The following is a 15285-nucleotide window of genomic DNA, read 5'->3' on the forward strand; positions in this document are numbered from 1 at the left end:
GAGCTCACATGGCCCCATCTCAGCCAGGGCTGAGCAGAGCTGTGGGCAGAGCAGAGGGTTGATGCAACGAGGGCGTGGAATGGGCTCACAGTGCGTGTGTCTGCAGGGAACGCTTCCCTGCTGGGGATTAGGCTGTCAGCTCTGGCCTTAGTTCCTTCAGCTGCAAGGGAAGGAGAGGAATCTGTCAGATAAGTGCAGAGGTGCAGCCAGAAGCTGCCACCTGCGTTGTGTGCAAAATGAACTTGTTTGGGAACTGCCAGCGTGCTCCTTGGCTTGCCCAGGGTTGGGTTAAAGGGTTGATGAGGAGTCAGCAGTGGGAGCTACAGGGCAAACGGGCCCAGCCTCTTGCTAGAGACTCCAGCATGACTGTGCTGGGAAACAAAAGAATACTGAGCTGCGTGACCGCTGGGCTGAGGCAGCTGTGACGATCAGTAGTCAGGGCAGTAGTCCATAGACCAAAGTTTATAAAGCTTTATTAAACATTTTGAACAGCTGTGCAATGAACAAACAATATTCTGGAAGTTTCACAATTTCATAGCCTGAACTTCCTTGGGGCAGCAGCAGCCACTTCTGCTGTGTTCCCCTTTGAGATCAAAGATGAGCAGATGGCAAATAAGGGAACTCTCTGACAGTGTAGTCAATACTTTGTGTTTCTCACAAGCAAGATGCTGCCCTGGGGAAGGCTCCCCAAGAGCCGCTGCGATGGAGAGTACTGTGCAGGACAAAGCTCTGCACAACAGTGCCTGTGTGTGAGCAACCAGGGGAGCCAGGCAGAAGTCAGAGGAGCACCCGGTGCCTCCATCACCAAGCCACAGCATCAGCACCTTCCGTCACCCTCAGCCCGAGAACAGTCACTGAAAATCATTTGTCTGCTGATGGCATCAATGGCTTCATGCCATGCCTCCACCTCAGGATCTTCTCTCTCTCTGCCCACACCCAGACCGTTGGGTCGCTGTTCAGCTTTCTCAGGTGAGGTTCATAGCGATTCTGGAAATCCCACATCTTGTTGCAGTCAATAATTTGGTAAACCCTGGAAATCTAGCAGGGGAAGAGGCAGTCTCTGCTGCCCGTGAGGCTTTATAAAAGCAGCAGCACAACTGAGGCTTTCAGGCTATGATCTTGGAGCGTTAGTTCAGAAAGCACTTGGGCAGTGCACACATCTCTTTGGCGGGCTGAGCAGGAGGAGATGACTCAACTGCCTCTGGCTCCAGCAGCTTTTGGCCAAGTGCATCTGTGAGCCGTTGAGCTGTCCCTTGATCAGCAAGGTGGGAAGGCTGGCTCCCCACAAACTGAAGGATGGAGAGGATCCTGGAGCTACTTAAGCAGAATCAGTGTTAGACCACAGTGGCCAACAAGAGGGTGACACACAACTCCGCCACCATGCAACAGTCGGAGGCCAACAGCTCTTTCCTCCCTCAGTTCTCAGGTAGGAGGGCTGGTGTCCGTTCCCAGTGATACGGGAAGGAAAAAAGATTTCTGCTTCTAAAAAAGCAGGTGGCGCCGCGAGAGTTCACACAGTAAACAAGTCAAATTTCACAGGCAGAGTGGGAGGGCTGGTCAGGAATTTACCACTCTAATCCACACATACATTACAGGAAATAGGCTGTTTTTACTTCAATCACATGCCTAACACACCCCCGCCCTCCTCCCCAGACCCTCCCCCCCCCTTTTTAAAAGCAAAACCAGAGCTGTCAGCAAACTGGAAGGTAATAGTTTTCTAGGTGCCCACTATACTGGGATCGTGAGCTGATTCTGGCAACTGGGATCCTGTGCAGTGATACAAGAAGCAGTTCCCCCAGCAGCTGTAGCAGATGAGGAACAGAGCTGCCAGGAAGACCAAGGCACAAATTGTGCAAGGTTTCCGTTCCAGGAGGAAACTGAGCAGGTAGAAGCCCATGAACATTGAGTGACTGAACCACAGCGCTGGGTTAAGGGGCTTGGGGATGAGCAGGACAGGCAGCAGCCACTGAAGGCAGTACATCGTGTCTGGCTGGCAGGGCCTCGTGGCAGCAGCAGTTGGGTGCTCCAGTCTCCAGCAGCTCCTCAGGTGGGCTCTCCTGTAGGGGGGGAGGTTAAAGATGGTCAGAGACACTCAGCAAACAGACCAACAGCAGCCCTTCCCCTACAGCTCGCCCATTCTCGAGCACTGCATGATGCCGCTGTTTTTTCTTTCTGAAGCCCACAGTTGGGGATGAGGTTCTTTACTGCTGACATAGAAACGTATCCCTTACGTGCTCTGTTTCTTAGGCTTTTACCCTGGCTAACAGTTGACATTTTTCTTTAGCACAGTGCAGACAAAGAAAGGCGGCAGGAGAAACAACAGAAAGGAAAACAAGCTACTGCAGCCTTTCCTACATGTATTTATCTGAGGCTGCCCAAAGCCTAAAAGAGATGGGAAAAACATGCAGTCAAGCAGTAAAACTCATAGGTGGTACAAAGGAAGGGGAAAATAGCATGTTTGGTGCTTAGCCACGCTCATAGGAAGTGTTAAGGACCCAAACTGCTTCCTCCCCAAGCACAGGCCCATTCAACCATCTTAAACAGCAAAAGAAAAAAACAATCTAGATGTGTAGCTGCCCAGGAAAGCCCTGACTGTGTCCGTGCTGCAAAACAAAGGGGAGGACAGTCCCTGCTTAAGGGATTTATAATCCTTGCCAATCAGCTCAAGTCAGATAAGACAAAGTATGCAAATGACTCAAAGAGAGGACAATCTCAAAATGGCAATTTTCCTAAGTGCAGTAAACACAGGATTTCCTCACTTGGATTACTCTAAAACCTTGTGGACACAGTGAGCTTCAAGGGCTGCTAACCAGGGATGGCAGCACACCAGAGATCCAGGAAATACGCTTCTATCTTTAGTAACTACATCGACTACACTTTGCTGCTTTGATTTTTATTTCTAAGCAATCCAATTCAAATATATTCCATCAAGAATTTCAGAGGGCTTTAAAAAATATTCAAATGCCCTTGATGTATTTTTACTGAGACAGAACTACTGAAAGAGGGCAAAGGAATGGAGTTCATCAGTCTAGGATAGCAGCATTAGAGGTTAGAAGATATAGATAACAGTTTATGAAGGAAGAATGAGAATGGGGGGACATGAAGACATCTAGCTTACTACCCTAGAAAGGAAAAACTATACAAGGTGGAGTGCTGGAAGAGGGCAGAGCTTGGGAAGTGGGCTCTTCCCTGTTATCCTATGGTATGGCATAATGACAGGCAGCTAGCTGAATGAAGCAGCTGCCAGCCAAGGCAGAGAAGGAAAGAGGAGAGCCCCAGCCTTGCTCCAGCTATGCAGACCCTGGTCAGAATCAGCTTTTTTTCTAGCAATCCTTTTATCTGAAAATATTCAGCTAAGCAGTGCTGTCAGAAGGATGAAGGGCTGAGCTGGGCCTGTTTGGATTAGAGCTGGGGGTGTGGGAAGGTTAGAAGGATGAAAGAGTGAGAAAGTAAACAAACAGCACATTCCTCTGGCTCCTGTTGGCAGAAGAAGGGATTTCCTGGCAAAGGGAAAGGGAATGAGGGAGCGCACAGAAGAGCCAAGAGAAAACCACACATGATTCTCTTCCAAACCCCCACTGAGGTCAGACCTGTGTCTCACAGCTTAGTAAGCTCCTTGGTACCGACCAGCTCTGGTGTCAGAAGCAGGAAGCACGTTGCCATCCGCTGTGTACCTAGCAGCAGGATCCATTTCAATGTTAGTGAAAAACAGGACAGGCCAAAATCTCCAGGGCAAACAGATTAAGAGTATTTAGGGGAAGTATGTTGTGCTGGCTGTCCTGCAAGAGAGAGCTCTCCTGCAGAGAGGACAGCTGGGGTTCAATTGGGCCAAAGGAATAGGGAAGAAGTTATGTTACTTTGCAGTGTAGCTAATGTAAAGTTGAAGGAATAAAATCTCAGTGCTGGTCCTATCTCATGCAGCTCATCTCCTCACATCTTCAAGGGCAAGTCCGGTCTCACGCCAGTTTTCCTCATCTGTGAACTGGGACTAACCATTACTCATTCCATAGCAAAACATGCTGTCTGCTGGCCTCTGTGAATCAGTGAGCTGCTTCTGGAGGAAAACGCACTGCTGAATCATCAGGTAACTTCTTAACTGGGAATTGAGAAAAGACTGAACAGAGATCTGAACAGACAGATCAGTGAACCCCACTACCCCATCTTCTATTTCCTCTCTTGCTTAGGCACAGCTCACATTGCCTTCAATAAGTTAAGTTGTACTAAACCATCTCCAGTCATCCCCCTCAGTGTTCTGTTTCCTGCAGTCTCTTTCCAGCTACAGACACAGGTTTCAGACCTAGTTAATGTTGTTAAATATTGGTACTTCCTGGAAGAGCATGCTGCTGGCAGCAATCAGTACAAGCACTCTGCAGAATGAAGGAACACTTCATAGTGTCCTTCTTTACTATGATGTCAATGCCCTTCAGTCTGCAGAACTCTTACACTTCAAACAAATGTAGACGTTTGAACACTTAGTCTTGTATCTGCAGTCAGTCTGCTCCTACTCTTCTGTGCCTCTTAACTACATGCCAGTTAAGGGTTGAAAAAACCACTGTCTGTGATCCCACATCTGATCCTAGATATAGGAACTGCTACTTGAAACCTTCACACCCCTGTATTCCTCGTGGGATTTTCCACAATTAAGACTCATGCTCTTCCCGACTCTTCAATGCAGTCCTTTATACTGCTGGCAGTGGGACAAAGTTCTCTTTCCAAGCTTTCAATCCTCCTCCTGCTGAGGGTTTCCCGCAGAGAAACGGTGCCTCCCATTGTCAGCTCCTCACTGAACAGGGAAGTATCACTCTCCTTAGTGCCCAGGAGAGGAAGTCACTTCTTGAAGCCATAACAGCATGTAGATTATGCAGATCTGCCTAGATTCTCAAGCAATAGTCTGCTGGTGAAACTTGCAAATGAGACGTTCCTACTTTGCTTTCTTTGTCCCCTCCTCATGATCCAAGCAAAAGATTACCCTGACCCAGAACAAATAATTACCTGCCATCCAACAGCACTTCTACCAGCACCCTGTTTCACAACACACCCTGCTTTCCCTCAACCAGTTGCTCTTGTTCTCTCCTGCCTGTGTGACTCATCTCATTCTTTAGCAGCCTGCTGTCCTGCTACCCTCGGGAATGCTCAAGTCATCCCACTTGGTGGCCGCTCAGTTTACCATCAGCTCTTCTTCACGCACCACCTCAGGCTCCCCCACGGCAATCAGAGACACAACCTGCTTCAGCCTCCTTGGCAGCACAGCACATGATGCTCCTGCTGCTCTCCCTGCCACCAGCACTCTGGGCTCCCCTTAGATCTCCAGGCGCTGCTGCAGCTTCCTCCTTACCAGCTCCTGCAGTGCGGAGAGGTTCCCTGCAAACTTCATTGGTAAGCAAACACCAAAGCTTTTCCACATGCCTATTAATCAGTTTCCATCACGTGCACAGTCCTTCCTTCTCTCATCTTCCTCTCCCTCCCAAGACCATTCAAATCCAGCAGTTCCTCTTGGCACATGTTTGCGGGGAGGACTTTCAGATTCCTATGCAAGTGTACAGGCACACCTTTCCCACCCAGAGAGAAAAACAAAGCTTTAAACAGGACAAGTCAAAGGTGAGTAGCCCAGCACAAGTCTAGCATTCTGCAATGGATCATTTACATTCTGTATTAAATCCATGTGAGGAGCTAGCAAGGTGTACCAGGCTAATCCAGAAATGGTGAGGCTGAGCACTGTTGATACCCAGCATGTTTTCTGTATCAGTATGCCAGTACTGAGTTAATATCCTCCTTGAGAATGTCTCACCTCCTTAAGCAGTCCGCTGACCCTTCTCCTAGGAGCTCGAGTTCCTGCTTGGGATCTAAAAGCCACATATCTAGATAAAAATCTCCCATGGTAAAGTGTGTGTATACTTAAAGTACACCTCAGGGCCCTGCACTGAGTTTGCTGTGCATAAGACTCGCCTATAGTACAATTTGTTTAAACAGTTCAAATCCAGAACCTCGTTGCAGCCATGCAAGCTTTCAGTTCTGCATGTGGGCAGTGCTTCCTGCTGCCAGCACGTGTTTAAAACCAACTTGCAAATACTATCCAGTGTCCAAACCAGCTGCTAAATACATTCTAACCAAAGCACTGGGGGGAAAGAGGTGGAAGTGGCCTTTTAAATGTATTTTCAGCTAAGAAAAACAACAGCAACCTATCATTCTATGTGTAAGTCCTACCTGTTAAAAACAGACCTACAGAACAACCAAGAAGCGCAGCTGTTCAAACTTTTAAGACCCGTTTGTGATATCAGAGATTTCACGTAGCTTTTATTCTAGTGATTCCAGTTGTTTTTCTGTGTTGGGGCTTTTTTGGTTCTTTATTTTTAGTTTATCTGCCAATATGACTCAGCTGGAAAAAGTGAGCTTTCCATTTCTGGCAAAAGCCTTAAGCCATCCTTTGATAAGTTCATGCCTTGGAACACTTGGTGGAGACTCAGAAACGGTGCAACAGAATTGCAAACCCTTTCCAGAAGAGCAGCAAATCCTTGCTGAATCAAGCCTCGGGGGTTACAAAGTGTTCTGCTTTCTCAAGCTAGAGACAATCCACAGCAACACTCCTTTCATGGTAAGTGCAGGCATCTGCTAAGACACTTGTTACCATTTCCAGGGCTGCTCTCAGAGCTTCATTACTTCACTGGTGAAGTGATCAGACAGTGTCCAGTTACTGCGCTGACCTGCCTGCTCGGGCAGCAGCACAATTAGAGCCAATAAAGAGCTGATAAAGCTCTGGATATGAAAGAGGGCAGCAGGACTGTTTCTCAGAGCAGGAAATAGAAGCAGAACCTTAAGTCAGTTATCTCTATGGTAGAAAGATACAAACATCAGCAACTGTCAAGTGATGCCATTTTCCTTTGTTCTTTAATTGTCCCTGGATCTTATTCTCCACCTCCCTGGCCTTTTACTTAACTGCCAATAATCAAATTCCCGGCCTGTTCCATGTTCCCTAAAGAACATCATTTTTCATTTGGATCGCCTCAGAACTCGTGTCCCTGGTACCACGATGTGTGAGTGTGAATACAGCCTGACAAGGCTCATTTCTGCCTCACAAACAGAGGCAAAACCATAGTGGGCTGTGGGGAGCTGTGATACACGGGTTGGAAAGGCGGAAGCTATTCCACTGGGACAGCTTTTGTTTTGGTAGCAGGCTCATGAAGAGTTCAGTGCTGTGGGCTGCGTTTGGGAGCTTCAGGTGTAAAATCGCTGAGATGTTATACGTGGTTTAGTGAGGAAATACTGGTGCTACACGGATGGCGGTCCTTTCCAACGCTGGTGATCCTACGGCTGTGTTCTGTTCTATGCTCGTGTTGTACTCGCGCTCAGGACGCAATGCTCGTGCCGCAGAACTCACTGCCCTGTCTGCGTGGCTCCGAGCAGCTGCGGGGTCCCGCGGAGCGCACGGGGCCGCACGGCCGGACTGGGGGCCGCCTCCGGGCCCTCCTGAGCCGGGAGGGCCGGTCAGCGCCGCGAGCACAGCTACAGGAGGGGGGAGAGAACGGCGGGGGAAGCAGCGGGTTACGCCGCCGGCCACAACGCAGCGTGCCGCCACGGCCCGAGCCCAGCGGCGTCACGGCGCCCCTCCGGCACCCCTCCCGTCCCCGCACGGCCACCTCCAGCACCGCGACCCGCCGGCGGCGCCTCGCCTCCCCCCCAACGCGGGGCCCGGGCCCGTACTCACGGCGCGGCGCCGCCACCTCACGCCGCCATCCCGGGCCGCCTCCACGCGCCGCGCCCTGCGGAGGGACAGACGAGGCCGCTTCGGAGCCGCGCCGACGCCCGCCCAGGGCCCTCTCCTCCCTCCCTCCCCGCCTACCCCGGCCCGGCCCCGCCGCCCCGCACCAGCTCCGCCGCGGGCCGCGCTCAGGCGGCGGCGGGGGCAGCGCGGCCGCTCCGTCAGGCGGCGCCGCGGGCAGCCGCGCGGGGCGGGAACTGACAGCACTGCGCCTGCGCGGCGGGTGGAAGGGCGAGCGGAGGGCAGTGCGCATGCGCGGCGCTGGTTATCATGAGCGCCTACGGGAGCTGCTGGCGGGCGGCCGCGCGGGTGGGAAGGGGAAGCCGAGCCGAGCCGAGCCGAGCCGAGCCGAGCCGAGCCGAGCCGGACGGAGCTCCGGTGCTCTGAGAGCGGCACTGCCCTCCCGCTGCACGGTGCCACTGTGGCTGTGCAGAGCTGTGCCTTGCTGCGTGCACACTGTGCTGCTGGGCGCTGCGGTGCAGGTGAGTGGAGATGAATGGTGCCTGGGAGCACAGAGGGGTCTCCTTTGCTGCAGCGGGGGGGGAGCGGTTCAAAATCTGCCCAATGAAGCTGTGTGTGCTCGTGGCTGCTCTGAGATGGTGAGTAAACCCTGCGGGTGAAAGAGGGGACGAGCAGGCAGTTTGCTGACCACATCTGATGGCTCGTTTGCAAAGTGACTCTTGTTTTGCAGGCTGGAAGGAGGGCACTGGAACGTGGCACAGCAGATGGCACCAGCTCCAATCCCTGTGCTGCCCCACAGCTCTCTGTGTCAGCTCCCACTGACTGCAGCACGCCGCTACAGCCCTGCAGCATACAGGGCTCTCTGCCTGTGGTGTCAGGGAACAAAGCCGACAAGGAGCAACACAACCATACAAAACAGCTCCAGTTTACTTTCAGCATGATTCCCAGCACATAAGTTACCCCTTCTCCCATGCAAAGTAATTAACGCGATTCCTAACCCTGTACAAGTGCAGTTCAGTAGTTAACGAGCTTACAGCTGCTTCCCACCTTAATTAGAGAAGTGATCCCTCAGCTTGTAGGACCCACGAGAGGGATGCAGGCAGCAAAGGCAGCAGGGCTCTGCTCCTCCCAGGCTCTCATAGGGGCGGCACACCCCTGAGCCTGCGGATGACATTGGCCAGCCGTTTGGCCAGCCCTCCCCGGCTGGGCTCCTCCACGTGGAATGTCCTAGTTAGCAGGTTGTAGAAAGAGCCGTAGCACACGGCCACCACCGTGCAGGTCAGGCAAATGACGTTGTAGGGCATGCTGAAGTCTGGCGTCGGCAGGTTCACCAGCAGCGGCTCCGTGTACAGGCGCAAGAAATAGCTGGAGCCATCAGAGAAAGGAAACCTGGAGAAGGGAAGCAGAAGAGTCAGCCTGCACAAGAGACTGTGCTGTTCAGCCCTGGGACTGACTGTGTGGCTCTGGAGGTGCTCACAGCCCTCCCCAGGACCTCTGAATCCCATAGGAAATCACAGAAGAGGCTGTGGGGACCTACACCAGCAGCTGCCTCCCTCACAAGCGCCTGACACACCACAAACACCCTCCAGGACCCGTGAGGTTTTGTAGGCTGGTGAAGCCCAGATGGGATGACAGCAGCAGCAGGCTGCAGCACGTTCCCTCTTCCCAGCAGAAAGGCACACTCACAGTGAGGTGAAGAGTGGGCTCTCCTCCACATTCACATCCTTCATTGCGATGACGCTGGGCACCAGAGCACTAAGTACAGATGAACTAAGAAGAAAAAGGATATATTGGTGTCAGTCCTGCCAGTAAAGAGAACAAAGGTTCTTCCCACCCCAGAAAGCCAGGCAGCAAGTGCTACACATAGCCCAGAAGGGGACAAGGAGCTGAGAGGTGCCTTTACCTGACATAGAAGCCATGATTAGGGTCAGGTGGGTACTCTGTCCACTTCAGTAAGGCCCTCTCAAACTGGATTGTGATCTTGGTGGCAGAATTGGCTGGAAGCTGGATCAGCATTTCCAGGAGGTGAGGTCGTTTCCGGTCCTGGGCTGGCTGGTAGTGAATATAACCTAACCCCAAAGAGACCTATCAGTGGCATGGGCTGGAGGGGGGGAAGGAAGGGGGCATGTCCAGCCTCACACTGCCCAGAGATCTCCACAGAGTGGGTAATTTTGCCTCCCCTGTCCTGGGAAGAGTTGTTCTGCTGGGCAAGTGAAGATGCACAGGTAACAAAAAACAGATTAAAACTAAATCTGTCTGACCTACAGCAATGATGATCCATCAAAGTCAGTGTTCAAAAAGAAAGGTAATGTGATCCAGTCAACAGTTTTAAATTAAGGTTCTTTTACTACCCAAATCAATTTGCTTTGGTTCAGCACTGTTCTGGATTATGAAACACGGTCCACGTGACTCTATAGAACAGACTTATTAAAGGCAAATCTTGAGTAGTAGACCGAAGGCTGGGAAAACATCCTAAGATGTTTCATTTCCCAGGCCTGTTACCCAGTGATTGCTGGGTCCAAGGGAGGGAACTAAACCATCTCTGGAATGTGCTGCTTGTGCCAAGGGATTCAGATGGAATATGCTGCCAGGAATGTCTACTTACTTGGCTTGTTTTCTTTTCCCTTCGTTATGATAGTCAAAGTGTGCACATAGAGTCGCAGATACCATGGCACAGTCTCCAGCAGGATCACAGGGAAAGCACGGTATGGGTGAGTGTTGTAGATGAGGGTGCTGATTTCTCCAGTCTGCAGCCCATATCCACTTACATAGCGCTGAGCGTGCATTATGGGTGTTGACAGTTCCACTGCAGAAAGGAAAAGGAAAGAGGAATGAGAGGCCAGTGACAGGAGCATTTGCAGTGCAGAGGGGATAGCATTGTGATCGCTCACAGCTGTCTTCAGGCCGCTTCCACTTCAGCTGCACGTTGAGGCTGCGCGATGTATTGAAGAGCACAGGGCTGAGCAGGTCATAGACTGCATAGGTTGTCTTGTCTCCTTGGACAATTGCTTCGTGTACAGATGTTGGTGTGGGGGTCACTTCCAGTAACTCTTTTTCCTGAGAAAGCAAGTGGATCGTGAAAGAAAAGTTCCCCTTGAAATATACTATGAAATATATATGAAAAGCCCCACTCAGAAGCAGCCAGCCCTGAGCTTTCCCAGCCAATGACCAGTCCAACATGCTTGCTGACACCTCTGAACTCAGTTCCTGATGTAGGAGGCAAGGATGCTCCAGTGCCACTGAACTGAGAAAGCAGGACGCTCCCTCATCCATGGGTGTTACCTTGTTCTTAGGAGAGATGTCAACGTAGACCTTGCTCTCTGATGCCAGAGGACATGCGTCGGTAAGGGTGCGAGAGAACATCTTGAATAGGGACCAATCTGTGGGAGGCAAATCCAGTGACGGATGGCTTAAGGTGGACTGTAGGGAGCACAGCATAGTGGTGCTGAGCTTACCTTTCTTTCCTTGGCCACTTGTAAAGCTGTCAAAGACCACAGTGAGTGTCTGTCTGAGCTCCCAGGAAACAGCCAGGCAGGAAGCATCCTGTAGAAGAGACAGCTCTGCTCACACCTTCTGGAAAGGCAAGACGGCAGGACTGCAAGAGTCCCATCAGGGCACTCATGAGACTAGAAAAAGTGTGAGATACTGCAGGAGAGGTGGCTAAAATCACATCACTGAGCAGAGTCACAACAACAAGGCTACTAGTTTTCCCTTGGAGGTGATAAAGCCTCCTACAACTCAGCACTGGAGAAAGCTTCCTAAAATTGAATTCTCCTCAATTTGTAGAGCACCAAGTAGCCACAAGACACCCCGCTCTGCCCATCTGCTGGAGCAAGGAGGGGGGAGGAGCTGAGTTTGATGCTTACCCGGCAGATGGGGCGGATGTGCACTGCCTGCGAGTGGTAGCTGCTGTGGAACAACCGCTCAGCCTTGAGCAGCACAGCCAGACCAGCCTGCAAGGGGAAGAGGAAAAACTCAGTCCATGGTCTTCTTTCTGCAAGGCTTTGAGACTTCCTTGTGCACATTGCTGGATTGCATCTAGCTCCACAGAATGTAGCCCAGTGCAAGAGCAGAACTTGCCGTTACCTTTGAGCCACATGGCAACAGCTTCTTCCAAGGTGTGAGGTTCTCTGTGCAGACCACCTCCCGGGGCAGGACAGCATATCGCAGGAAATGGTGGTCTGTCCCTGTAGGGAAGTGGAGAGTTAGCAGTCTGGGACTGTTTAGCCTGGAGAAGTGGAGGCTCAGGGGAGAACTTTTCACTCTCTCTAACTCCCTGAGAGCTGGGGGTCAGATTCTTCTCCCAGGTAACATCAAAAGGACAACAGGAAATGGCCTCAAGTTGGGTTAGGGGAGGTTCAGTTTGGATATTAGGAAGAATTTCTTCTCTGAAAGAGTGGTTAGGCATTGGAACAGGTTGCACAGAGAAGTGGTGGAGTCCACATCCCTGGAGGTGTTGAATGTAACACTTAGGGACATGGTTTAGTGGGCAGTATCAGCGGTGGGTGGATGGTTGGACTAGATGATCTTAGAGGTCTTTTTCAACCTTAATGATTCTATGGTTCTGCTGCAGAAGCACACCAGTTCCATTCTCTAGTGTACCCCAGAGTCTGGCACCCTCTAAGGGTGCCTAAAATACCACAGTCTCCATTAGGAACAGATCCTACTCATTTAGAGTGATTCGGAAAGACTAAAGTAAAGATTCTTTTTTCAGAGTTCCTTAAATCCTGCAGTTCTCACTGGATGCTTTGTAAAACACTTTTCAGAGATAGCTAAGGGCTTGCAAGCACCTGCCACATATTTCTTGTGTGTTTCCTGTGCACAAACATAAGCTTCAATAGTAGGGAGAGGAAATGCTTCCAGCAGGTTAACAATCCCTGCTGTACATGCCTGTATTCAGATAGGGTGCTCCCAGCTGCTGGAGTAAGGTTAGCAGACAGGAAACAGAGTGGGAACACTTGTTCTCCTGAGCAAGCTCGCACAGCACCAGCCTCTCTGGTATTTGTTCATGGACACAGGATTTCCCTTTCTAGGGATATCTCATCACAGTGACATCAACTCAGGAAAAAACACTGCTAACGCAGGAGTCCCTGCAGGACCTGCACCCAGCTGCCCCAGTGGCACGGGGGTGGTAGAACTAAGGCTAGGGACAAGAGTCAGTGCACGAAGCCAGCCCTTCAGATGTGTGGGTCAGGCTCACCATTGGCTACACCCAGGGGTTTGAAGGACGCTGTTGGGGTGACTGTGTTGGTGGAGTCAATAAAGTTCAGAGAAGCACAGAATATTCCCGAGAGGATGTTACTCAGTTCTTTCCAGGCTTTGTCAACACTGTGTGAGAACAGACAAAGATTACTCATTAGCTTGGAGCCTCAAAATAACAGGTGTTAATTCAGTAACATCCAATAACATACTGCGGTGACCACACTGGCTTTCAGGAGCTTTCAGGTTGTTGGTCACTCACCCTCCACCCCTCCCAGTGCTTTGTTCTAACACATTAGATGTGGGTGTTCACTGCAGGGGCAGTCCTTGGGCTGGCAGTGAGTGGTAGGCAAGGCTGAGGGAGCAGGGAGCAAATGGTGGTGTCTGGATGAGGCAACTTCAGGCAGCTTTCAGTGGGATGGCATGACAGAAAGCTCTGTGAATCCACACCAAGCTGCTGCAGCCAAGCTAGAGGGAACATAAGACAGGGAATGGTGGCAGATAACGTATAGGAGTCAAAGGAAGTGAGTCATGGGTGAGAGCTTGGGGCGTAACAGCCACCACAGCCAGAGCTTTGTCATCACAGAGACAAGAGGGAATTGTTTCTTGAGTGAACAAAAGCTTTCTCTCTCTGCACCACTCTGCTCTTCAGGCTAAGCACAGGTCACTCTGCTGCTCCTCTCTTATAGGCCCTTCACTCCAGCTGACGTCAAACTCTTTCTAGCTAACGGCGAGCCACAACAAGCAGGGCCATTGAAGGAAGGAGGCGATGAGTGGGGTGGACACCACGCTGCCCTGCATCCCACCAGGCCCAGGCTACAATCCCATAGGTGCAGCGGTGCCGGATGTACGTACTCAGGGACGGTGTCCTGGAACCAGACCCAGAGCTCGGCGCCTGCAGGGGCCCCCAGGGGCGGCTGCCCCCAGCTCTGTGTGCTCCAGAAGCCCTGGGTGAGGGCAAGGTGCAGCTCCCGCACGCCGTGTGCTGCCACCAGCTGCCCCAGCGCCTTCGGGAAGAGCCTGTAGTGAGAGACTACGGGGGGGTGAGTGCCGTGACGTCACCTATGACGTCATCAACCCCGTGCCATCGCGCAGCCCGTGTCACGCCACCCCATGGCACCGGTACCGATTAGCCCCGCCTCCCTTATAAGCACGTGACGCGACACCACCCTCGACCCCCCATGACGTCACCCCCTCCGACGTGACGTCACACCCGCATCTCCGACGTCACCACGCCGCCCTACCTGCCCCCTGCTGCAGGTCGGCGTCCCAGCGCGTGCGGAACTGGAAAACGGCGGCCACGTCCCCCGCGGGCAGCGGCCGCAGCAGCAGCTCCTCCCGCAGCGCGCCCCGCGTCACCCCCCGCCCCAGCCCCGCCGCCAGCAGCAGCACCAGCCCCGCCGCCAGCATGGCCGCCCTCCCCGCCCACCCACTTCCGCTTCCGGTCTTGCCGCCCAATGGCTCCCGCTTCCGGCGTCGCTGGTTCGGTTCTGGGTGGTGCCGAGCAGGTTGAGCCCGTATCGCTGTGCCTGGCCCGGACGGGGCACTGAGTTGCTGTCGGCTCCTGCAGTGTCGGTATCCATATAGTCCTGGTGGCAGCAGCCGGCGTTCTCTGAGGTTTCCTTCGCTCCTGCCACGCGTGGCTCTCGAGGCCTGTCCTGAGGCCCAGCACTGCCCGCGGCTCCCTGCCCCCAGCATCCCCCTGCTCTCTGTGCTCATGTCTATGTCCGTCCTGCAGGCAGCAGATTCCTTTGGGTACGGGCCCATCTGGCTGCACGCTGCTCCCGTCTGCTAATGTCAGGAGGAAGGTCGTACAGGGCTGTGATGGAGCTCCTCATACCCAGAGCTGCACTGCTGTCCATGCAGCATGGCAAGAGCATTCCCCTGGAGAAGAGCTGAGTGAGTACACAGTGTCCCCAGGTCCCTGTTGTTTATCTCCAGGCTTTGTCACTTGTGGGGTGACTGTGGCTCTGCTGATGCAGCTGGGGCAGTGACAACACTTTCCTAGCCTGAATCTGCTGATAGAGGTAGTAGGCCTTGCTTGCCCTGGTTTACATAAGTCAGTGAGGCGAGCTGCAACAGGGCTCCACTGCAATGGCTCCTCCTGCACTCCTCCGAAGCAGCCTCCAGCCAGGATGACGCTCCTGTACTGTGCTGGAGGGGCAGCAGCAGCTGATGCTGTGTGTGCAGATGGGTTCTGTCAGCCAATTTGCATGGGAAATCATCCTGGTTGTTACAGGTCACCAGCAAACCCTGAGGTCAGCTGAGCTGTGCCATGCTGCAGTCTCTGGCTGCTTGCCTTGTGGATGCAGCACTGCATGGTGACCTGCCCACGCATGACCTTTGCAGAGCAAACAGAGCTCTGTGCT

At 52.5% G+C, this 15285-nt stretch overlaps 2 protein-coding genes across 3 annotated transcripts; both read right to left on the minus strand.

The window, feature by feature from the left end:
* Nucleotides 1-455: 455 nt before the first annotated feature.
* BLCAP (BLCAP apoptosis inducing factor) lies at nt 456-7914 on the minus strand. Of its 2 annotated transcripts, none has more exons than XM_072350425.1 (2): nt 7699-7914; nt 456-2057 (listed from the first exon to the last, which is right to left on the minus strand). In XM_072350425.1, the coding sequence occupies exon 2, from the start codon at nt 1979-1981 to the stop codon at nt 1718-1720; it is 264 nt and encodes an 87-aa protein (XP_072206526.1). In that variant the 5' UTR covers nt 1982-2057; nt 7699-7914; the 3' UTR covers nt 456-1717. The 2 variants fall into 2 exon arrangements, with proteins under 2 accessions (XP_072206526.1, XP_072206525.1); XM_072350424.1 differs by having other exon boundaries at nt 7703-7842.
* Nucleotides 7915-8626: 712 nt separating this feature from the next.
* Nucleotides 8627-14829, minus strand: PIGT (phosphatidylinositol glycan anchor biosynthesis class T). Its single transcript, XM_072349852.1, has 12 exons — nt 14161-14829; nt 13772-13949; nt 12918-13045; nt 11804-11904; nt 11584-11670; nt 11173-11260; nt 11000-11097; nt 10609-10774; nt 10323-10523; nt 9621-9786; nt 9404-9487; nt 8627-9106 (listed from the first exon to the last, which is right to left on the minus strand). The coding sequence occupies exons 1-12, from the start codon at nt 14681-14683 to the stop codon at nt 8854-8856; spliced, it is 2073 nt and encodes a 690-aa protein (XP_072205953.1). The 5' UTR covers nt 14684-14829; the 3' UTR covers nt 8627-8853.
* Nucleotides 14830-15285: the final 456 nt, after the last annotated feature.

The sequence above is a fragment of the Excalfactoria chinensis genome, chromosome 15 (genome assembly GCF_039878825.1).
Source record: "Excalfactoria chinensis isolate bCotChi1 chromosome 15, bCotChi1.hap2, whole genome shotgun sequence".
Lineage (NCBI taxonomy): Eukaryota > Metazoa > Chordata > Aves > Galliformes > Phasianidae > Excalfactoria > Excalfactoria chinensis.